At 45.2% G+C, this 24,394-nt stretch overlaps 1 protein-coding gene across 3 annotated transcripts; it reads right to left on the minus strand.

Annotated features, from left to right (window-relative positions):
* Positions 1-24,068, minus strand: LOC133356175 (proto-oncogene c-Rel-like). Of its 3 annotated transcripts, none has more exons than XM_061573554.1 (10): positions 21,177-21,292; positions 12,270-12,293; positions 10,786-10,949; positions 9,176-9,324; positions 7,882-7,973; positions 7,172-7,306; positions 6,497-6,601; positions 5,510-5,731; positions 3,905-4,087; positions 1-2,104 (listed from the first exon to the last, which is right to left on the minus strand). In XM_061573554.1, exons 3-10 carry the CDS (start codon positions 10,933-10,935, stop codon positions 1,026-1,028), a joined length of 2,115 nt encoding a protein of 704 aa, XP_061429538.1. In that variant the 5' UTR covers positions 10,936-10,949; positions 12,270-12,293; positions 21,177-21,292; the 3' UTR covers positions 1-1,025. The 3 variants fall into 3 exon arrangements, with proteins under 3 accessions (XP_061429538.1, XP_061429537.1, XP_061429536.1); XM_061573552.1 differs by lacking the exon at positions 21,177-21,292 and adding an exon at positions 23,826-24,068 and having other exon boundaries at positions 2-2,104; XM_061573553.1 differs by lacking the exons at positions 12,270-12,293; positions 21,177-21,292 and adding an exon at positions 23,826-24,068.
* Between the last annotated feature and the right edge of the window lie 326 nt (positions 24,069-24,394).

The raw sequence follows: 24,394 nt of genomic DNA on the forward strand, positions 1-24,394 counted from the left end.
GAAAGAACCAAGAAGAAGCTCACAAGAAGTCAAAGGATTTGAGGACCTTTGTGTTTGCCTATACATCAGCAGAGGGCAGCAAAAGACAATTATGCTCAGTATAGCTCAGCATGTAAGTATAACAGTCTTCATACCAGAACAGTGGAAGGAGTAGCCTCCCTCTATCCAGAGACTTCAAGTGAACTTCCCCACGATGCCTTTCAACAAACTGCAAGATCCCCACACTGTATCCTACCACAAGAGAACCTACGATGATCATCCGGCATGGATACTCTGCACGATAGTGGCGGCGGGTCATCAGAGGTACCAGTGGATGAATAAAACGTAGGGCCACTATCATTGTAGCGCAGCGCATACTACGGCAGCCCGAAAATACATCAGAACAACACGCCATGAATATTCGCGACTGTACAACAGCGAGGCAAAACTTCGGGCATGACACACACACAAACACACCTCTGTAACCCAGAACTTCGTAGAGGTGGGGTTGTTGGGACTATGTAGAAATCATCACACGACCGTCAGCTGATCAGGATATTGCAATACCACAAAGCGAGTTTGTAGTTTCTTAAAAGTGTGCATTTTTTTACCTTTAAGCATGCACTAAAAAAGTAAATGGCCAAACATATGAAGGCATGACACTTTTTTAAAGTCCTGAGATTCATTGATAATTCCCAAATAAATCAATGTATCTTACTTCTAAATAAAACTGGCCATGTTGTGGTTGCTCATCTCCGTTTCAGTCACGAGCCAGTTTTCTGAGCCCAGTGGTGCAAAGTCGATTCCCATGCCCGGTGTGCGTTTTAATCTGACAAGATGACCACCATCAAATTCCTAATGAGCAAGCCAAACTGGTAAAAAAAAAAGAAATCAGTCGAGTCGACACCGAATCATATTTTCTCAAACTCGTGACTCTTCCAACTTGCGAACCTGACCACAGCCGCCAACACCCCAGGCTGTTTTCCTATAAATAAAGGTCGTTTGCCGCCATCGATAAACAACCATTTACGGGCGGCGCCATTTCCCTACAAGAATCCGTCAGCGCTGCCCACGTTGTTGGTCATGTCCATGGTCACCGTCTCAAGCAGCCGGTTGAGCTCGGCGCTGTCGAGCCGCTCCAGGCTCTCCATGCGCATATCGTCGGGAAACGACAAGTAGCCGAGTCCCAGGCCGGAGACAGTTTGCCCTGCCGGGTAGGCGGCTCCCGGCGCCTGCAGGGACTGATCGGGCGCAGGCGATTGCGAATGTAATTGCGACTGCGCGTTCACTGCACCGCCGGACCAAGCCGGCATTTCCCGCCCGTCGGGCGCATTCGTCGCAAAGTTCGCCTGGGCGGCACCGGTTGCCGCGGCCGTTTCCGGGGCAGTGGCGCCATCGTGCTGATGACGCATGGAGTCTCGGATGATGTTGAGCACGTCGGAGATTTGCTGCTGCGACAGCTGGCTCACCGACGTCGTCTGGTCTGGGTCGGGTGTGCCGGTGGCGGTTGTGGCGGCGGCGGCGGTCGTGGCGGAGGCGGCGGCGCTGGTGAGCGGCACGTGCTGCGTGGGCAGCGTTGGCGAGGCCGGTGTGGCGAATATCACCAAGTCTTCATTGGGCACGAACGGGTACATGTCGTTGCCGAGGAATTCAAACTCGCTGAAGCTCATGGCCGTCAGGCTGTCGATGCCGCCCCCTGTCGCGGCAGGCATGTCGAATGACGTCAGGGGAGTGTGGTTCTCGGCAGCCCTCGATTGCGCCGCTGCCGACGCTGCCGCCGACGGCCGAACAGGGTTCAGCTCGGTGACGTTGAGGCCCTGCATGTCACTGGCGAGCGCGCTCTGCGAGTATTGGCCGCCGCCTGCGCCAAGCACGAGCACGGAGCCGACGCTGGGGCTGGCGCTCACAGTTACAGAGCTGTGGTGTGCCGTGTGACCGGGCGACGGCGCCTTTGATGTTGCCGCGGGCAGCAACAGCGACAACGACGACGAAGGCATAGTGGGATGGACGGATGACGCGACGGTGACGCCGCTCAGGGAGGGCTGTGCGTCGTAGCCGGCGGACGCTGGCGGCGTGCGTGGGGAGGAGACGAAGCCAGCACCCCGCATGAAGGAGGCTTCTTGGGCTGAGACAACAGAGTTCCAGGATACGCCGATTTGTAAGATCACACTTTCACTTTGATAAGCGTCTCCTCAATCACATAGGCACTGGGGCAGCACTCGGTGGCAACGGAGGCCCTGAACCGGTGGTGAAAACTCTGCAAGATGACTGCTGCGGACTTTAGAGAAAGCGGAAATAATGTTAATTTATTAACAAACATTATTCACCCAGGCGGGACGGTGGTCCTTTTTAAACCCTAAATTAACTGCGCTCTGCCCAGTGGCAGCCGACTTGAGTAACTAGGCCTGAATGCAAGGGTAATTCCACGGTTTTGGGCGTGGGTATTAATTAGTACGATTACAAAGTAGTTTTTATCCTTGAGCAGACTAATTTTTTATTAATTAATTTTCAAATAATTTATCCGCCATTCTTGATAAGCGCTCATAAAATACGATGGCGTCCGACATACTTAGTGACTTATTAATCCACACTGGGATGGTAATGGTGCATTTTAATTTATGTATTAAACCATTCAAGTATTTCATATAGAAGGCATATTTTCTAAAACTAGACAATTACCTTCAAAATTAACCTGCAGAACTATAATTTGTGTGGTCAATTGTTTGCTGAAAAAGTTGCCTAATTTGAAATAACAGCTAATTACTTTTTTTCATGTACTTTCAGTAAAATTATGCCAATGTATCCATTACCAATCTAGTGGTAAACAAAAAAAAATCGGTGCATTATGAGCATTTCATCAAGACGTGAAAAATGTCCCTTAATCTTCAAGGCTTCCAAAATCCAAAAGAAATTTCCTTACAGCTCAGTAAGATTTGGAATGCTACCACAAGCACAACTAGAAGCTGCACTTATCTAAGTTACACATCATCTACAGCCAGTGACAATTTCAACCGATTGTTAAACGGCAGTCCACAGGTTTCAAGCGACTCATACAGCCCATAGAGATACAAAGGCTGTTAGAACAAGTAACGTTAGCAAGCAAAGTTCAAGGTCGATACGGCACGCAAGAGGGTGTGTGCGGGTGGTGTGGCCAGCTTTGTACTCTGCCACCTTCATCTCCCCAGTGCTGATATTTACACATAACACACCAGGTACTTATTAGTTCACATTTTTGCCGCTGATATCATTCACGTTCTTGTGATCGTAGCGCGGCGCACTAACTACTCCTCCCCACACTTCTTAGATATATAAAGTTTTCCCGTATAGCCTTTAATAGAATGTTGGCGAGAGTGCTGTTAGCGAGCACCTATTTAGGACGGCACGGCACACAATGGGGCGAGTAGTTAGCACCATGCCAGGCTGCGTTTGTCTCCCCAGTGCTGATATTTACACGTCACACCAGCTGAGACGACCTAGGGGAGACCCAGGACTGGGTTCAGATAATCATCACTGGTGTTGGCTGTGAACGGGAATCGAATTCGGGTGAACGAGTTTGTCGCGCAGCGCACGAACCACTACACTGCCACTCCAGTGATGGTCATCTTCTGTGGGGGTGTAAGCCATGAACATTCTTCAACTCCTATTGATGAGGAGGCGAGGAATGGCACAAAGATCCCTCGTATAGCCTTAAAAGATGGTTGGGGCAAATGCTGTTAGCGAGCAACTATGAAGGCCAGTACAGCACACGGGGGGGATGGGTGGCCAACACCAAGCCTGGCCGCCTTTGTCTGCCGAGTGACAATGTTTACACATTTACCAGGTAATTGCACAGATACATATACACGCGCACACAAACCCGACAGCCTAGCGCTCCCTTCACACTGCGGTGTTGGTGGTAGTGGAAGAACTTTGTGTCAAGCCGTACTTTTATCTTGAATCTTCTGGCGGAGAAGATCCTTGGATTTCTGCGAACTGGTCGTGCTCACGGCCACCTTCCTCTCCGCAATATTCCCAGACGGAGTCCCGAGCCCGGTGATGTTGGTGCTTTCCAGGAATTTGTCAAACGAATCGGCCTTTCGCTTGCGCTTCTCCTGCAGCTTGTGGGGATCTGACAAGAAATGTGATAACGAAAACATGACGTGATACACACAAGTCAGAGGCAGCCAGCTCAGTAAAAGTGGCTTATACTCATTGCCCGAGCACTGAGTCAGCACCGCTGAGATACTTGAGTTTGAATCCATGTTTCAGCCATGTGTGAATGGGGTTAAAGGCCTCAGTTGGAGCACAAATGCATGCAACCAAAAATCTACGGATTCACATTTGGGTTTTAACTTACATTGCCACACATCTCTTGTGAGGACTACAAATATATGATACATTGCCTTGCAATGGAACATATAAAAAGGTCAGTTTAACACGTAGGCTTTCGCGACCAATGTCATCCATAATAGAGTTATTTTTGGTTAGATCGCGTAAATATATAAATGTGTCGTTTAAACTCGCCACCACCCGACACAGCCAACTTGTAAGGGTTGTCACGTAAACATAACGTTGCCAATTCGTCACTAGTACAGCACACCGGTGTGTTGGAGAGCCAAGATTGTAAATGTTGCGACACAAAAGATACTAATTTTAAGGCTTAATCGACCGGGGTGATGCAAGGAAAAGTTTAGATGATCACCACTGATGTGAGCCATGACCGGAAATAAAACCTAAGCACACTGCGTGAAACACCACTCCCCACGTGCACATACACACAAGCACACACACAAATCCTCCCGTTGCGTCTATTCCCAAGTCCCCGTAAACTTTGCTCATGTCAAGAAACGTATATCGACTCTCCTCTATTACACCTTGAATAGCGATGCATGTTGCTGGCCGCTTGGTGATTCTGGGCCTGTGCTCACCAACCACAATGTTTGTCCATCCCCCGCACTTCCGATTAGTACCGTTGTCTACGTATGGTGCCTAAGAAATTCAACATGAAGTAGATCATCAATTATCCGGTGGCTTCGGGGGGGGAGGGGCGCCGGATTTTCAAAAACAGCGGATAATCACGAATCATTATTTAAAATAGCTTATTTTTGCACATTCTTGTACGACGTGTTTTAGGTGTTATGTTTTTTGTGTTTTAAATGTGTTTACTACATGTAAATCGGCATAAACATACAATGACAGAATTCATATCCTACTTTAAAAAGTTACTGTATTTACTATACCGTACTTACCACTCCAATCTTGAAGACTACTCTGCATGGGATGTACATGCGTGCAGTATTGTCATTGTTGAAGTTGTATGTAGTGTATAATGTACTGTATCAAATATTTAACACCGAAGTATGGCTACTTTTTTTTGTCACACACATGATGCCGATCGCCGGTCTGGTTACAGCCTTTGAAGCGGTTTTGCAGGTTTCACCAGGACCACCGGATAATGTTGGAAGAAGCCCAATAATCGATGATCTTGCATATGACCATGAAAAGAAAAAAAACACGCCATCCCAAAATGCGTCCGATCGACAGGACGCACCGGGGTCGACTGGGATGTAGCGGAACTCGATCGGCTCGCTGGCTTCTCCATCCGACGGCCGTCGCAGCTGCATGCGCACGTTGGCGGGACGCGTGATGCCCGGATCGCGGTACGCCGGTGTGCGGAACACGATGGCAACCTGCCGGTGGACATCGGCCTGCGAGAAGCTGCCGCGTGACTCCCAGCTGCCATCCGGCTCAAAGAAGCGCACCTCAATGTCTTCTGCTCATTGCACGCGGAAACGCACAAACAACAAAAAGGGTCAATTACGTTCTCAGTAAAGACTGCTTCTTTGACGGTCGGTGTTGCTGTCCACTGGACTTCATGATTCTTAACATTAAGAGTGATTTGCCAAATGTTAAAAATGATCAAGTGCAGTGAATGGCGACACCGACGGTCAAGATGCAAAGACAAGTGAAAAGTGTTGTTCTGCATGATACGATTCCTAAATCAGCTCCACTGGGTATAGAAATCCCATTTTGAAAATTCTTGCTACTAGCAACACAAATGATAAGCACTACTAATAACACCATTGGTAGGAACAACAATTTTCTTATAGCAACACATTCCTGCGGAGGGAGCTAGTAGGAACGTTGGGTTGCTCGGTCAATGGCCAGGGTCAACGGCGGCGTGGTGTATTCCGCAAATATGCCTGACTGTGAGGGTGGGCACAAGCCGGCGTGAGTAGGTTAAACGTTGAGTTTTATATGGGCACCACAGGGTGACAAGCCCCTCCCCACCCAGCCCCAACCCCCACCCAGCCCCACCCCCCACCCAGCCCCACCTTCCCCACCCAGCCCCTCCCCACCCTCCCCACCCAGCCCCTCCCCACCCTCCCTGCACGACGGACACAATAATCCCCTGTGGGCTGGTGTAACCAGGAGATTCCTACCAGTATAAATTATATTTATATGACAGATGTGATCTTTGAACCACAACGAAAACGAGGCTGGTGGGGGGGGGGGTGGGGAGTACATCCAAACTGACCTTTCTGAACTTTGTCGCACAAAAGGAAAACCTCATCCCCACCACGTGCACTGCCAGCATTCAAGTTGACACGGCAGATTTTCAACTCCGAAACGTTCGGTGCCTCTGCAGGAAAAAAAAGTTAGGAAAAATAATGCCGAGTTAATGGAGTCTGTAACACGTAAAAAAAAGCGCACGTCTTTTATCACTAGGAAAGCAGGTGACTGGTCAGTATCGGGGGCAAAAAGCTTATTAATGTTTGGGTAACCATTGATAAAATATGGCCGGTTGTCTTTTAGGCAAGTTATTTTTCATAACACAACGTTAAATTAAAGTTTTACCCATATTGGATCTCTGCAGGCATTTTCATGTCCTCACGTTACACTGAGCTAATGCATTAAAAGCAGTGGTTTGATATGGGGGGCCCTGCAAAATCAAGACCCACCGGTCCCAATGCCTCTCCCCATGTTACGCAGGCCACAATACATCGAGGCATTTTTTTCACGTTGTGAACGAGTGCCTTTTGTCGCCGAGAAACGTGGTGCCGACGTTCCCCAGAAACACATTTTTAAATTTCTCCTGCACGGTAGTATCCACACCTATTATAGGCGGGATGCAACCCACGCGCTGAGTGCGAACCGCTGTGTTGACGCCTTCAATCTGAGGTGCGGAAAGAGCTAAAGAGAGGCGGCTTACTCTTGTCTCTGATCTCCTGGGAGACGATGGGTGGCAGGGCAATGACGCGACCACGCTCGTGGATGAATGCCTCGAAGCAGAGCCGCACCACGTTCATGTCGATCTCCTCTGTAGCCAGGGCCTGCTCCTCTGGCACTGCGGCCAGCAGACAAGGTACGCATGTATGTATGTAGAACTTCTTTCGCACCGTACGTCGCCAACCGTGCCAACTCGGGAGGCGCGGCTTGTGAGGACAACAAACTAAACATGAAAAGCAGTTTTAAAGAAATGAGTGTTCAATCTAGATTGAAAAGTGCACAGCAAAAGAGGATTCCTAATATCGGTAGAAAGAGCGTTCCAGACGGCCACGATAGCGCATCTGAAAGCACACGATGCAGTGACCAGTCTTTGTTCGAAGGCAAGCCAAAAGCCGCTGCTGTGAGAATAACCAGAGTTCGCGTGATGGTTTATGCTCCTTGACGAGATAAGCAAGGTATGTTGGTTCCTTATGGCAAGCACTTTGTGTGGAATGAGTGCGACCTTAAGCAATAGTTTGGCAACCAGAAGCCAATGCAGCTTGGCGAGCACTGGACTGCTATGTACAAAGTGCGGAGGCAATGACCCATCACACACGTGCTCGCACCCATCTGCTTTGTTTGTTGTTGTTGTAATGTTGTAGTTGTAAAGAATAATAGATCGCTGGAAAGTGGGTGTACAGGATGATGCGTTACCTTTGTAAGGGTTCACGTTCTTCTGGATCCTTAGCTTCAGGGCATCTGCAACCTCTTTCTTCTTCACGCACTGAATGCCCAGATTTTGGAACCTAGAACAGAGTTATTGGGAACACCGTTTAGAAAACTAGGCAACAGGACATTATTATTGATATGAAAACTATGCACACAGAGCGTTGTTTTGAAAACAAATTGTATCCCACACCTCCGATTAGCACGGTTGGCTACGTACGGTGTGAAAGAAGTTACAAATACATACCTAAACATTTATATAAAATTCAAAGTGTCTAATTGCTTTAACGAGCCATCACACTGAGGCAGTGGTATAAATTCGATGTTCTTTTCAGGAGGGTTCTGCAAAGCTTTCACGGACGGTGGGACGGTGATTGCCATGTTACATTCCAATTGATTAGTTTGTGGGCCATAATTGAAACTTGCCAAATTTGGACCGTGATGCCAGCGCAAACTGGCCTGCTCTGTCCACTGCGAATCATGTGGCGTGTATTTTGAAAGTTAATACACCTGCAAGCAATAACCAGGGTGGCCGCTGGAATCGAGTTGTGAACCTCCACACTCGCGGCGAATGGAGCGCGCTTACGGCTAGGCCGCGTCACCTCCAAAACTCTGGGCGGTGTAAACTTTCCACGAAGCGGTACTCGTGTTATTGATTCTGGAGGGATGATAAGCAGATTCAACTCCTTACTAGGAAGTATGCTGATATATTTATTTATTGTTTTCCTGGCAAAGGCCCTCTTGAGTCTCAAGACCATGCCAATTTTAGTTTTTTACGTGGTTTATCCTATTGTGCCGTGCCATTTTGTGTCTGGTGTGTAATGTGATGTGCGTAACCCGTTGTATGCAATGTGATATTTTGAGTGCCGTGTGTGGTGTGTACTGCGAGTGTGGCGCATTGTATTGTGTGGCATTTCATGTGTCAAGTGCTGTGTGTGGTGTATTGTGTGCAGCACGTCATATGACGTGTGCTGGGTGCAGTGGTAAGTGTACAGTGTTTTGTGTGGCGAGTTAAGTTAACATGCTGTGTGTAGCATCGTCTGTGTTGTGCACTGTGTTTTGTGTGCTGCATTGTGCAGTGTGCGATCTATTGAGGGTAGTGTGTTGTATCCAGTACAGTGTGTGGCACGATGTGTGCCCAATACAGTGTGTCTCCGTGACGAGTGCCTAGTGCCGCGTTTGGCATGTGGCGTGTTTGTACAGTGTGGCGTTTTTGTGTATCGGGCCCAGCGTGTGGTATGCACTGTTCTGCACGTTTTGAGTGCAGTGCACCAGTACTGACTGCACGATGGTGACCCCCGAGGAGACGTCCACCTCGCACACACCATCCGAGCAGTCCTTCCCTACCAGGCTGTGCGGGTGAGGCCGGTGCGGGTCATTCTTGCTCACGAGCGACACGCGCACCTTGGCCGGCCCAGTGCAGTTCACCAGCTGCGGCGATAAGTCGTTCGGTCAACTCAAAACTCAATAACTTAGCCTCGTGGACAAACACAAATCTCAAACTCAACACGCACATGGCAGATCGTGAGGCTGTCAACGTTAGGAATGTAACGAATCGCCCCCCCCCCGTATCAAGATCCACATTCAAGTCACCTTCGCTTTCTAGTTTCCGCTACGCACTCAAAACTCACCTATTTTCCCTAACTCACCCCATGACCCCTTAATCTCCCCCTCATAACCGCCACCACCGTTACTTTTCCCTCTTCATAATTTCATTATACGGCTATCGCTCATTCCTCATTCATTCAATCCATTCGTCATCACTTACTGCCATCAATTTCGCTTTCGTCGAATTCACGCATCACAGATTTCCCCCATTGCTTCCCCTCATCTATTTCATTCACCTCATCTCCACCATTACATTCATCTGTACGATTGTTAGTTTTGTGTAAAGCGCCTTGGATAAGGCGCTATATAAATTATTTCAAGATAATGGAAGTTTACATGCCGGGCACTGTGCTAACACTTCACCTTGAAGTGCAAAATCATGACGGCGTACTGCTGTGATGTAGCGCCACCTGAGAGTTCGTCATCAACACAGCACGTTTCCGTGGTCGGACGTCATCTGATAGCGTGTCTTCATTACAGCGCATTCGTAGAGCAAGGCATGAAATCATGACAGTGCTGTTTGTTTGTGGCAAGGCCCTCCGCTCACTTGACAGCGCGTCGTCGCGAGAACGCGTGTTGGCGTGATGGGGAATTATCTGGCGGTGTCAAAACGGCACATTGGCCCGGCGGTAGGGCTTCATTTAGGAGGGTGTTCTTGTGGTAGGGTGCCACCTAAGAGGGTATCATCATCTTCATGTCATGGTTGCATTTTATTTTGCGCACGGTTGCAATTTACTTTGCTCAGTCGGTGCTAGCCGCTGAGGGCCCGACAGGGTTTCTGTTTACATTCCTGTTGCTGTATGCTCCCCGTACCCTTCCCGTACCCTTCCCATTCCGTCGTAATGTGCAGTGACGCTTATTTTACCAAGGGCGATATTGGCACATAAAATAAAAATTGATTGATGAAAGAAAATAAGAATAGGCTTTAACCATTCTGGCAATAAATCAGGTATTAAGATGTTCAAACACCAAATTGATACCTATTGCAAGACATCAAGTCTGCATTAACCACGCATACGTGTGCCAAAACATGCCAGCAAAAATGCTCTGATAATATTGTGATCCTGGCAAATCAGGTCCCACATATGACTGATACCTGCACATACCTGTGTTATGCCATCATCCGACAGTTCATCGTCAAGACAATATGTTGTATGTATGTTGACGTCTGATGGTTCGTTGGGTGCCTCACCGTTTGAGGGTTCATCAGGTCTCACCTTAATGGTTCTCACCTTAATGGTTTGTCAGGTGTCTCACCATCTGATGGTTCGTAGTGTGTCTCACCTTGACGGCCGGGTATGTCTTGTTGCTGTCCGTGCTTCGATCTCCCAGGATGCTGCCTGCACAGCGGCCTTCGCACTCGTAGCGGAAGCGCATGCCGCGCGACTTGGGCTGCTCGTACACCTCCAGCTGTGGCGGCTTCATAGCCAGCATGTTCTCCAGGGCGCCTGTGCGCACAGCCCAGACAAAGAGAGCAGAGTCGAACAGGCACGTTTGGGGAAGAATGACAGGGTCGTCTTGCGTTTGAAGAAGATGGAACGTCCAGAGGATAAGTGACTTTGGGTCCAAATATCTCGGTCCACATTAGCCAAATTCGAAAAATGTTATTAACTTGTCTGAATTAAGATGCACTTGTTATAACTTAGCAAAATTATTAAACTTCAGTGCAATGAGGAATTAAAAAATTGGTAATGGATATATAAATATATAGCCACTGTAAAAAGAGTTCACCGATTGGTTGACTTGATAGTATTTGTGTGAGCGTGGCAAATTTTGATAGCTACTCATGGACTGCATTTTGGCTGCTTTCGTTGAAAAAATGAAGGAATCATTAAAATAACTCCACAGATTATGAAGTGAAAATTTCCACACGCTACCATTTACTAGTCTAAGACCATAACTAAAATAAAACAAGCCGACTACATTGACACTAATGTAGGCATAGAGGAAGGAAGGAGAGTGGTGTTAGCGAGGAGATTAACAGGAAGGAGGCAGGAACCAGTAAATTAATTCCAGACATTCATTACAGCAATCCTAAGCCTCGTACATGCTGCATGGAAGTAAATTAATCTGGTCAGGTGGCAAAGTGGTTTAAAGCACAGCTTGCAATCGGAAAAGCTCAACAGTTCAAATCGGGAGTTGACTCAACCCATCGAAGCTCATGGATTGAAAAGCAATTCTGGGCAATCAACAATCATTGCGATAAGGATATAACTCACCCCCCCGCCCCCCCGTTTTAGAAATGTGTAATTTCCACCACTGCCCCAAGCTAGGTTTAGTGGGAAACCGATTGCACTTTGACATTTTTTTTTCACATTCAATACAATTAGCTTAAAAGATCGATGGCAAAAGAAGACTGCTCGCGACATCTACAAGTATTTATCACCTCAGCCTACTCCATGGTGAGATGCAATGCCCTCGGGTGTTCATTCGTTACCACTCTGTAAATTGATGAAGCTAATTACCGAAGGTGTGACCCCCACAGGAAATATTTAACATACTCAAGGTAAGAACAACACGTGGAACAATTCAGCACTGCCATATGTTGTGTCTAAATGCCATCGGTAAACCAAACGGCACGAGCGAGTGTTGAGGAACGCTTTAATAAATGTGCCGATTTTACGTTAAATGAGATGGAAAAGTCATTGACGTTAAATTTCACCTCCAATCTCTGCATGGGAGTGCTGCGACAACAACTTTGTCTCAGTGAATGAGAAAACTAGTGCGGTGTTATGAATCGATGCAATGTAAAACAACACAAACCCTACCAGGATCAATGCTCGGAAAAAGCCCTGCAAGAGCAAAAATTGCACAACATTAGCAATGAAAACACGTTCACTTTTAAGTAAATAAGCTTTATTTATCCAGGCTACAGCAATTTACAATCATTACCACTTTTGTCGAAATAGATCTAAAAAAACACATTTACATAATGTGCCCTTGCCTTAGGAATGTGGAAATTTCATTCTTAGGCTCAGAACTGCCAACAGATATGAGCACTGCCAAGCGGTCATTTAAAGAGGGAGACAAATTCAACTTTTGATTAAAACCCTTTCACGTTGCAGTTTTTCTTCCGATTCCATTCCAATGACATACATGTACATCATCGAAACGAAACCGGAAGAAAAACTAAAATAAAATAACTTTATTGGTACCGAGCCTCCCACAAGGCAATGCGGGAGAGGGCATGTGGCACAGTTTGACGCCAGATATCATAGAGTGCTATGCCTCCAAGTAAAATCAACGAGGAGCCGCTTGCGCGTTCAGAGATTCAGAGGGGAACGGGACCCCTCACACTGCAACTTGCAGACACGTCTCGGAACAGGAAAGGGTTAATGTACACGTACTTTACAGCGTAGCACAGTGGTAACACTTGTGCCTCACAGCCAGAAGGTCACGGGTGAGGTTCGTGACTGAGGTGCCTTTCTGAGTGGAGTTTGTATGTTCTCCCCCTGTTCTGGGTTCTCCGGTTTTCATCCATAGCTAACAATAATTATTTAGAATGTAATTGGCATTGGGTCACACATCCCAGTGCTGAAAAATACCTGCATACGACTCAATTGGAGTTAAGCATAGCAACAGTGCCCCTGACTGTGAACTTGGCAGGACCCTCATTAAAGGCTGTATAGAGACTCAGAGGCTTTTCCCAGATAAACAAGCAAAACGATAAGTAATTTTCGACAGTGCGATGTAATGCTATGCCAAATACACAATAATTATCCCCGAAGTCACCCAGCCACATATTTTGACAGGAAACTTCGTGGTTCTGTAGATTAGGGGATGTGCCAAATATATCTGATAAACATTTTTTTATAAATACGTGGTTAACCCGGAACATAAGCAAATACTAAATAACGATTCAGAATTCGTTACTGGATTACAGCGTAGATACTATGTCAATTCGAGCGACGCCCACATGATGTAATCCAAAAAACAAATTAATAATATTGGTTGTGTGAAAGCACCAATGTTAAAAAGTAAACTGAAACAAACAAAAAGTCAGTTACTGTCGCGAAATGTGCAATGCGTGGGAGAACCGATTTCATACTTGGACATATAAAAAAGAACAAGTGAATTATGTCAAGGTCAATGGAACGGCTAGATGCAATGTGCACATATTATGATCAGTTATTCTATTTGTTTCTAAGAACTTTTAAAATATTTGTTTCACTCTTTACAGCCTGTTGTCAATACCAAGTTACATAATGCACCCCCCCCCCCCCACTACTATCTGACTTGCTTGTCAAGTACAACACTTTTGCAAGGCAACACATTGCATCTCTTTTTGACTTAAAGCTTTCGTGACTGCAGGAATTCATATTCTTTGGATCTTTCGGAAACGTCGTAGTTTTTTGTTATTTTCTTTGAACCTATCTACTTTGCACAAGCTATAAAACGCCGGAAGCACGGTATACTGTAGCCACATCAGCACGCGAGTTAACAATTATCTTAAACCTAAGTGAGGGCTTCAAATTATTATTTAACAAAGGTAGCAGACCTGCAGAAGTGTTTATATAGTTACGAAGATTTTTTGGTTTTAGCTGTAAGTCACTGTAAAACGTTAGAAAGTAGGCTATTGCATCAATAAACAAGGAGCTCTGAGTCGCTATTATGCAATATATGTTGTTACGTAGGCACGACTCAGCAGTGGCTGTTGTCCGAGTCATCTGGCCACCTTCAGTGACTACTTTGAAATCCATCCTTACAACAATTAGCGTCAAATGGCAATGCCACTTCAGAAAATTCCGCAACTTGAATTTCAAGAATGGATTATTTTCATCTCTGTTTTTACCATCATCATTTGTAGTTTTTATGGTTTTTTTCCTCCCTCTCGTTTGTAGTTTTATTCGCTCCATAAGTCTAAATGTTCCATTAGTATATCACTGAACATTGGTATTAGAATATTAACATATCATTTGTCCAAATGTTCCCTTGTGATTCAATGCATTGTCACAACTTAGAATAGCGATTAGATTCGGTAATCATATTTATAACATTGTTGTGAATATAACATTCTGCAGTGGCTGGAGGGGTCATCTGAATCCATTACATACAACATATATACAAAGTAAAAAAAGATGATTTCTTACACTTGACTCCATGCATTATCGTGAGCTTGAGAATCGTATTAAAATATCTTAATCGTAACACCCCTACAGGTTAAGTGCTGAGCGCACTGAACACTAGTCAAACACTCACTCACAAATGCTATACACGACCACGGCTAAAATCACACACCTAAACTCACAGCTCGGCTGATTCGTGCACAAAAAACAAAAAGGCACCCACAAGCAGATGACAACACTGATACGCAAACACCCACGCAATAAACCCCATGCACAATTCATGTACAGTAGATACCACAGTATAGATGACAAATTATCCAGAATACAACATATCTCATTAGATCTCAGAAGCTAAGCAGGATGGAGCTTGAATTGTTTAAATAGGTGACCAACCATGTATAGCAAATGTTAAGCGGACATGGGGCTGTCGTTAAAATCAGACAGCAGTCAAGCAAAATCCATCGTTGTACTCTATTTATATGTTCCCAAATCTATGCTCCAAGCCTTCACCAAGCCCTCATGACGAGCATGAAGTACGGACAGATAACCATCATAACCCGCAAGGAACGGGGAAGGCCCTCATCCAGTGGTGGATGGCCAAAGGCTGAATACTGGGTGGCACTGATTACAGCGCTCAACTAACAATCTGAACAAAGTTTTTTTATTGTTAGATCACCTAAGTATAAATGCGTGGCTAAACCGCCACCACCCGCACAGACAATTAGTAAGGTTCCTCATGTAAACAAAACGTGGAAATTAGTTACTTCTTCAGCACACCGGTGTGTTGGGAGAGTAAATCCACAACATTCAATTTTAGTACGACGTTTTGCTGGTAACTACATCCAGCATCATCGGGCGATTTTGCCAGAATTCTCGAACACACCTGTGCGCTGAAGTAGTAACTAGTTGGCACGTTTCGTTTACATGACAAACCTTATTAATTGGCTATGCCGGGTGGTGGCGGCTTTAACGACACATTTATACTTACACAATCTAAACCAAAAAAACCTTGATTATAAATAATAAGCCTACGTGTCAAACTAACAATTTGAAGGCTGCAATTGCTAAAATCACTACGACTGTGTGGGATAGTGCACATAAGCTGTCTTTCTATGGAGACAGCTCATGTGCACTATCACAGCGGTCTTGTCTGAAAAAAAACTGAGACCCACGCTGAACTTCAGCTTCTGGCCTTTGAATCCATGTCCATGCAGAGGATGCCATATGTGTTATTGCAGCACAGGGAAGCAATTTGTAAGTTTGGAATAGAATGCGGCAAAAACACAGTGCTGTAGATGTAATCTGGAAGAAGAGGCTGTGACAGACGGGGCACGTGTGCAGGATGGAGGAGTCTGTGGGTTACCAATACAGGCAGACAAAGTGGCACCCAGTGGTCGGTGAATCCAACTTAAGATAGTAGGATACTGGTACGAATTGGTGGTCAAGTAATTTGGCAAAAGCAGGGTGTGATGGCATCACTTGATCTAGATTACTTAAACGCGACACACACCAGCAAGGATACAGGCACAACATTTGCTAGGCTTCTGTTAAATGTACAGCCAAACCGGCTAAGATATTTGACAACAAAAAAATGGAATCTTGCAGAACTGGTTTTTTTTGCAAGCACGCAAATGCTGTGCATGGATACACTAAAAAGCTTGCATGCACACATATTGCTGGAAACATTTATAGATAACTTTAAAAACATAATATACCGTGTAATTACAGCACACACCAATAGGTTTACGGAGGGCGGGGGAAAGGGCTAAAGTCCCAGGTATATATTCTACGTAGTGTAGGTACCCTTATTCAATAACGACAAAGAATAGCCCCTGTTGTGGGGTCTTCTTTGCTGTGCAAGGCACACAGAAAATTTCCCCTTTTGCCCCCCCCCTTTCCCCTGGGAGGCCCTGACTATACACAGTACCTGAATATACAACTTAATTTTTATGCAAAATCATGCCTTTTTCTTGCTTTTATCATTCCATGAAAATCATGCCATCAGTCATGTAAAAAAAATTCTATTTGGAACTCTCGATTTAAAGCTTTCGTGACTGCAGGGATTCATCTTCTTGGTTCTTTCGGTAAAGTCACGTAGAAGGGAAATAATAAAATAATAAAAATAAAACATAATAAACTAATTATATACCGAAAGAACCAAGAAGATTTGGAACTCTCTTAAGTGTGCCATCGACCACCTAGTCTGAAAAAGTGCCATATGAGATCACAGAACCACTTAAAAATTCCCTTTAAATGTCTCATTATTCATACTAGGATCACGCTTTCATGAGGCCTGCAAATACATTGTGGCATGCCAATAAACTAAGTGAAAAGAAACTCAATGTAAAGTTTGTCGATGAAGTCATTGGTGACAGGGCTGAGACCACCAGCTCCATTCCCTTGAGAACCCGTGTAATCATGCATGGCTTTTCAGATAATTTCCAGGATCTTTGTGATGTCGGCAAAAATTCCATTATTTGTCCATCATGCTAATGATTATCGTTGTGGTTCCACAAACTAATATGGGAAGAAAATGCATAGAATTTGCATAACTAAAAACTTTTCTACATACAACGATGAAAACGTGTTTTAAACACGTAATTTTATGGAATTTGTACTGCTAGTACTGTGGAATGACCACTATTATTCGCATATTATGCTGACAAACCTTGTTCAAAATTTTAAACCTTGTAAAACTGAAAAATATGGAATACAATAATAAACCAAATCAAAATGGGCTGGGATCGATGATGTCACCATTATCATCTCTCATCACCGCATCACGCTGGGCAGGCAATGCAGATCACAAACGGTCCGTTTTGCACTTCGTTGAGAGAAGCAGAGACTTTTGGCTAGAACCCACAACAATAACAATCAAATAGCACACTGCAATGCTTATGTTTTGGCTTTGCTTTGCCATGCTTCGCAGTGTTTCGCATGTGGTTAGGAAGCAAAAGTGCCAGCAAGATATTTTAAACGGTTACAACACTTGCTAGTCATCAATGCCTCATTGTCCAGAATAAGTCACCCGATAAAGTGTTTACTTATCCGATGGAAAACATGTGACGTGTAAGTATTGTGATGCAGTAGCATGAATAAGCAAGAGCACTCCATCAAGGCCGCTTAGATTTTTGATAAAACGATACACGCTGACGAAAAATTTGTTTAAGGAGAGGACTATGAGGGCTGATTTTGTTCCCGTCAGAAAACATGTGCCAAAAAAGTCATTCTAAAGGCCTTTCTTTGCTGAGACTATGCCCTTGCTTTCTCATTAAGAGGTTTATCTCATCGTTCGATACTGTAATTTGTCCACCAGTACACAGTACTGTTTACCAACATCTGCTTGTACTTGTGGACTACAAATTGCAGTGAATCGTTCGAACCCTTCTTAGACTCATCATCAAACCAAATTACATTGTATTTTAGGTATACATCTATGGACTTATTTTATAATCGTTTACAGAATAGTTTAGAGATTACAAAGGTCATTAAAAAATCGCTCCAGTTAAATTTTTCTAACAATCTAAGCGATTGCCATTCGAGGAAGTTCAAACTATGCGGCGCGTTCGAATGCGATTGTTAAGTGAAAACCCGTAACATTGCACTGGGCTCAAAGTGAAATTTATACTGTTCGCAATCATGGCACCAAATACTGACGTAAAAATAATTATTCCAGGCATTCTCAATCGACCAATGGATGAAGGCCTACCCAAACCATGTTGCTCATGGGGTATTTTATTTTCCATACTTTACCATGCTGGTTACCATGCTGGTTGGCATGGGTTGAAGGGATATCACTTGCCACTGATGCTAGTCGTGCCAGGGAATCAAACTCATGTCTCCAGGTTCACAGTGTGAAGTGCTAACTACTTTACCACCGCTCCACGAACTGATATAAAATGTCTTCCACACTGTCCCTTTCATCACATGAGGTAAGTTACCGCTGAAAGTAAAGCTTGAAGACAACACTGTTATTGTTATGGGAGGTATTATTTTTTTAAAGTGGTAATTATTGTTATGGCCTGGGGGATGGTGGACCCAGTTGACCATTACATTGAATTTAAATACACGCCTTCTGATAGCAAATTGTATACGGTACTCTAACCAGTGCCACCTGGCAGCTTGTAAAATTAAAGTACGTTGGAATCAACTAGTACAAAAGCTATTAGTTGAGGTAATGACCAAGCAACATGACATAAAATAATGTTACTACAAATATATAAAGCGCGTGCAATCGTGCAATGTACTTATTAAAGTGAATACATTAACTTGCATTGAATCAAATGTGTTATATTGTAGCCGGCTTATCTCTCGTGCTCTTTAACCTTGGCAAATTCAACAGTTTACAAGTAACCTTTGTATCTTAAAGCCACCAATGCAGAACACGTGTTAGCGTGCATCTGTATTTACCTGCCGAATTCAAATACAGGACTCAGATCGATCATGTGTTGTAAATGTAGAGCCCTTTTGTCAATCCGCAGGTGGATGCGGGCCTCCCCACAAGGTGCAGTTGGTGAGGGTTTTTTGACCATACTTCAACCACGCTCATCAGTGCGGTTTGGTGAAGGCAAAGAGAATAATTGTTGGATCAAAGTATAATACCCCGAGTTACGATGGTCCGACTTACGATCTTTCGATCTTACGATGGCGATACGACAAAATTGTAAAAGTTTTTAAATTTTGCGCGGCAGGCAAACGCAGCAACGTACGAATCTTGGTGAGTACAGTACAATATGATACGTTACGATACGTTCAATGAATGTATGATACGTAGCTTTAGCGATTTCATGTTAGGGTTACCACGATACGATACGTTCAATGCATGTTAAAACTTTTTTTAGAGCAGATAGAATTGTTTCCTGAAAAAAATGTATATTAAATTGCAGTTCATATAGGTAGGCTAAGAATTTACCTTGTTTTTTTACTTTACATTTCACTGTGCAATACAGTATTGTAATTAATAAATACGTACAGTAGATAGTTTATACAGTACGGTACTGTAAATTGCTGTTTTGATAAATTATCACCATTCTTTAAGACTCCTGGGTAGGCTAGGTCATCTTCGACTTACGATATTTTTGACTTACGATGGGGTTGTCATAACGCATCTCCATCGTAAGTAGAGGACTACCTGTACCTTGATTGATGTTTCTGCAGTATCCTCTGCCGACAACAATCACTGTATTATGCACAAGGGTGCCTATGCACCTTCCAAGCTCACTCCTGCATAGTTTCTGAGATCTCGATTAGAGCTAGCACATTCTGGGTGACTTGGTCATCGGCAAGCATAATCGTGTACAGATTTACTACATCACCATGGAGTCTGGATAGAGGCACATCGGCAATCATCAAGATTGTACTCTAGGGCTGTGACGTGGGCTTGAAAATGTTAAGACCCGTGAGTGAATAACTCCTCGTGTGTATGGAGTTTGCTCCGGCGATTCCCTTACACGTGCAGTCAATATGGATGGATTTATAAATGTGTCGTAATCCTCCACCACCCGACACGGCCAAACAGTAAAAAATGTGTCACGTTTTTTAAAGGACAAACTAATTCAATTATTTAGCCCACCAGTGTGCTGAAGAGAGAATTAACAGCATTTTAAAATTAAAAATTTGGGCTAAAGAAGTGAATTATTTTGTCCTTTGAAAAACGTGACACATTTTTTACTGTTTGGCCGTGTCGGGTGGTGGAGGGTTACGACATATTTATAAATAACGCGATCTGACCCAAAAACCTATATTATGAATAACATTGGTCGCGAAAGCCTACGTGTTAAATTGAATATGGATGGAATTGGTCAAATCAGACCTGGGGTTAATTATAATTACCATCACAACGGTATTGTTAGCGGAGATTGCAATTACGGTACATTGCCATTAATTCAAAATGATTGAACCCAGGTATGTGGCAAATATCCCAAAGTTGGCCCTCCTGAAACAGTCTTGGGACAAGGTGGCGCCTTGCTGGGTATTATTTTATACACACACATACTTTTAAACTATTAAACACAATATTGCGCAGTATTGTACTTGTAACGATAGAGGTTAAGCGTATAGCATTTCCATTTTAAACTTGCAGGTCTGCATGCCTGTGCAATGAATGTATCTCAAATGCTTCATTATCGAGACAATTTAACACAAGTATAGATTGTACAGTGCATTTAAGCCTTATGATATTTCGCACACACATTATTGCAATAAATGCACCATCATGGGTCACATTTAAATATATACAAATAGTTTTAAATGCAACATTCAGTCCACAGCCTATCTTCCTTAATGACAAACAGGTCTTCATAACAACACTGTATCATGCACTGTATTCGGCGTGATGCGCAGTGAATTATAACACTATACTGTACTATGAACTCAAGATAACCTGAGTTCGACTCGCGGTTACAGCTAACCTTAGCGGCGATAACTAAACCACGACCGGCCGCTCTCTCCCTTCACCAATCCACACCGACTAACCACGGCATGGGAGGGCCTTCATCCCAACAGCGAACCGACAAGGGGCAGTAACATCAATACAGGATTATTACAAGCAATGTGTCCAAAATAGCCCAATCTCGTATGTGCACCCTGAAGGAAATATTACATGCATACCGTGTTGAGTCGAGCTTCGGATGACAATAAGGTCTATATTTAGCGATCCCACGGCGCCGTGTGCATTGAGAGCCGGCGATCAGGTTCCCGGGTGCAATGGAACGAGCCACACACACACGGCACAGTACTTGTGCTGTAAGCCTGTAACGTAATTAGTGGCGATGCTGTCATGTACTGCAATGTAACTTAAGCAGCACCAGTGACACTTCGCAAATGAGTCACCCACGGTGTGTGTCGAGCACAACAAACAGAAGCAACACCGCCTTGGTGTGTTAAGACAATTCAAAAGTCCATCGAGGTCGTGCGTGAACCAAACGTCTCTGTGAATGTCTTTGTGCCAAGCATTGTTTGGCCAAGGCTCAATGTACCACAATTGTACATCTGCAGCCATTTGTAAAGCCACTGCTGAATGAGTTGCCTGTCCAAGCCGTGTGGCGGGGTTATTTTGCCATACATCACCATGCTGGTCAAGGTGGAGCAGCAGGTATAAGTGCATGACAGCCATTGCTTTGGATGGGCTGCCCTTCTGCTGTCAACCACACAGAGCCTACAACGCCTGTTATGCATGGATAATTAAGGGCAGTTTTGGTCATAACGCGTTCAATACATTACACAATCCATATTACTATCGAGTTTCGTGTGAAACGTTAGTGCACACATATCCTATTCATAACAGCCTGCATGAAGGAAATAACTTAACCAAGTGAAAGTCGGCACACGTCTCCCTGATTGACACTATCGGTGGCCATGACAACATCGTTGGGTAATTCCAGATTTTGATGACCAGAGCCAATCCTGCCAATAGGGACAGGCAAATATTGACAACTAAAAGTTGTATAACTAACAAAGATAAAGATCCCCCAAATAGCCTAAACAGACTGTAGGGGCAAGTGCTGTTAGCGAGCACCTATGAAGGCCGGAACGGTACACGAGGGGGTGGGTGGCCAACACCACGCCCGACCGCCTTTGGCTCCCTAGTGGCAATGTTTACACACCGCACCAGGTACTCATTTGAGGCCGAGTCGACCTAGGGGAGGCCCGGGACTGGTTCAGATAATCGTCACTGGTGTTGGCCGTGAGCGGGAATCGAACCCGTGTCGCCGGGTTCATAGCGCAGCGCGCTAACCACTACACTACCGCTAACACACACTAACGCACACTAACAGACACTAACACACACTACAACAACCGCCATTCGCCACTAAGTGGCGGTGACGTCACCACGACGCTTGTGCCAGGCCAAGTGCACCTTGAGGCCACGTGAAGTGTCGAACGCCCGCTGGCAGGAGGTCACGGGGCAGACCCAGGTGCCACGGGTCGACTGACCGAGATGACTGGCCGATGCACCACCTGTGCCCCCTACTGTACCAACACACTAACACACACTGCAACTGATAATTGCATCTCGCAAACGAGCTTTGTGGTTAGCCAAACAGCGGTGGTGGAAATTCCACGTCCCTAGGGCCCCCCGTGTCCCTGGCCACAACTGGATTTCCACAAAGTGGGAACATCGTAGTAGCTTCGTAAATATTTACACCATTGGAACCTCATTTGCCAGTAAAAAAATATGATAATTGTTTTTTACCCTTTTATCTGGCAACAAACTGACACCTTTTTTCACAAGGAGTCATGTTGCATAGACCACAATACCTGCAGTCATAATGCAAACAAAAACATAACTCTGATAATGTATGCACTGTCCTTGAAGTCGATTGGTCCACACCCGAGACAGCTTTCCTTACCAATTATCTTATTATCTTAAACCAAGTATCATATTTTTCTACTGGCAAAGGAGGTTCCAATGGTGTAAATGCTTACCCCGAGCTCTCATACTTTGATGGTGCATTGTCTTTGAGTTGTGCGCCTTTTGGCGTCATCTGGTCCAACACCATGTGAGACTAGGCTCTAAGGAAAGCTGTCTCGGGTGTGGACCACTCAACTTCAAGGACAGTGCATACATTATCAGAGTTATGTTTTTGTTTGCATGACTGCAGGTATTGTAGTCTATGCAACATGACTCCTTGTGAAAAAAGGTGTCAGTTTTGTTGCCAGATAAAAGGGTAAAAAAACAATTATCGGCATCGTAAACGACTGCACTTTCTGAAACTCTAAAGCCCAAATATGCTATGTGCTCGTTGAAATTGTACGTTCTCCTATGGAGGATCCCTGGCTCACCAGGAGATGATCCACTATTAACTTTCCACTGTGTGATCATCTACTTTATAGCGTGACACAACGAAAAGACATCCTTAGGTCTCACACTAAACTTGTGGACATTCAACATTTCTCTGGCCAGTTCAGGTCTCACCAGTAAGCTTTCCTGTATATTTGTTGATTAGGTCACTCGGCCAAATACACTGCGCGGTGTATAATGTAACTTACAACACGTCTGACACTACGTGTATAAGTTACAGTACAACAATGGTTGAAATTCCACATTACAGTGGCGGTTGCCAGTATCACCATCAGCGATCAGACCGCGACCGACTTTGCATCAAACGTTTGGGCTACTCAATGTCATCGACCGCTGCAGTAAGTCCCCACGACGATCTGCGCGGCGGCTATTTGACAAAACACGGCAATTAAAAAGATAAACAACTTAAACAATCGACGTTTAACGGCACGTAAACAACAGCAACCCGTACTCACCGCCAGGCCCAACCATCCGAATCGCAAACTTATCCATGTGCGCGCGTGTAAGGCGGCGGCGGCGGCGGTGGTGGTGGTGGGAAAACAATCCAAGCTAACGACGCCACTACCTCACGAACATTAACCTCCGGCAGAAGTAGAAAAACAAAAAAAATGTACTCCTAATAATTAAGAGATTAATAAAACCAAAGTAAACACGGAGGCCGTCACAACCCCCACGCAACGAAAAAAAAATCCCCCCCTCCTCCTCCTCACTCTGCCGCGACGCGGATGTGGACAGGCCGCGGCGCGCGTTTGCATTTCGCAGCGCGGATAAGCGCGCCTCGCGACGCCACGGCCGCGCGCGGTTGGTTGCGGGGGCCGCGACCACGTGGTTGGGCGGCAGCGAATCGCGGGCGGCGCGGCTCGCTATCCGAACTGGGAAATTAGAGAGAGGGGTGGGGAGGGGGTGGGGGGGAGGAGGTTAGAAGGGGGGGGGGTGATTCACCGCCATCCGTTGTGAGTCGCGGTATTCCTCCGCGCGGGAAATGTAGTCACCCGCCGCAGCCCCTCCCCCCCTCTCGGCTGGA

Source organism: Lethenteron reissneri, chromosome 53 (assembly GCF_015708825.2).
Source record: "Lethenteron reissneri isolate LAM-NWPU_2019-01 chromosome 53, ASM1570882v1, whole genome shotgun sequence".
NCBI classification, from domain to species: Eukaryota; Metazoa; Chordata; class Hyperoartia; order Petromyzontiformes; family Petromyzontidae; genus Lethenteron; species Lethenteron reissneri.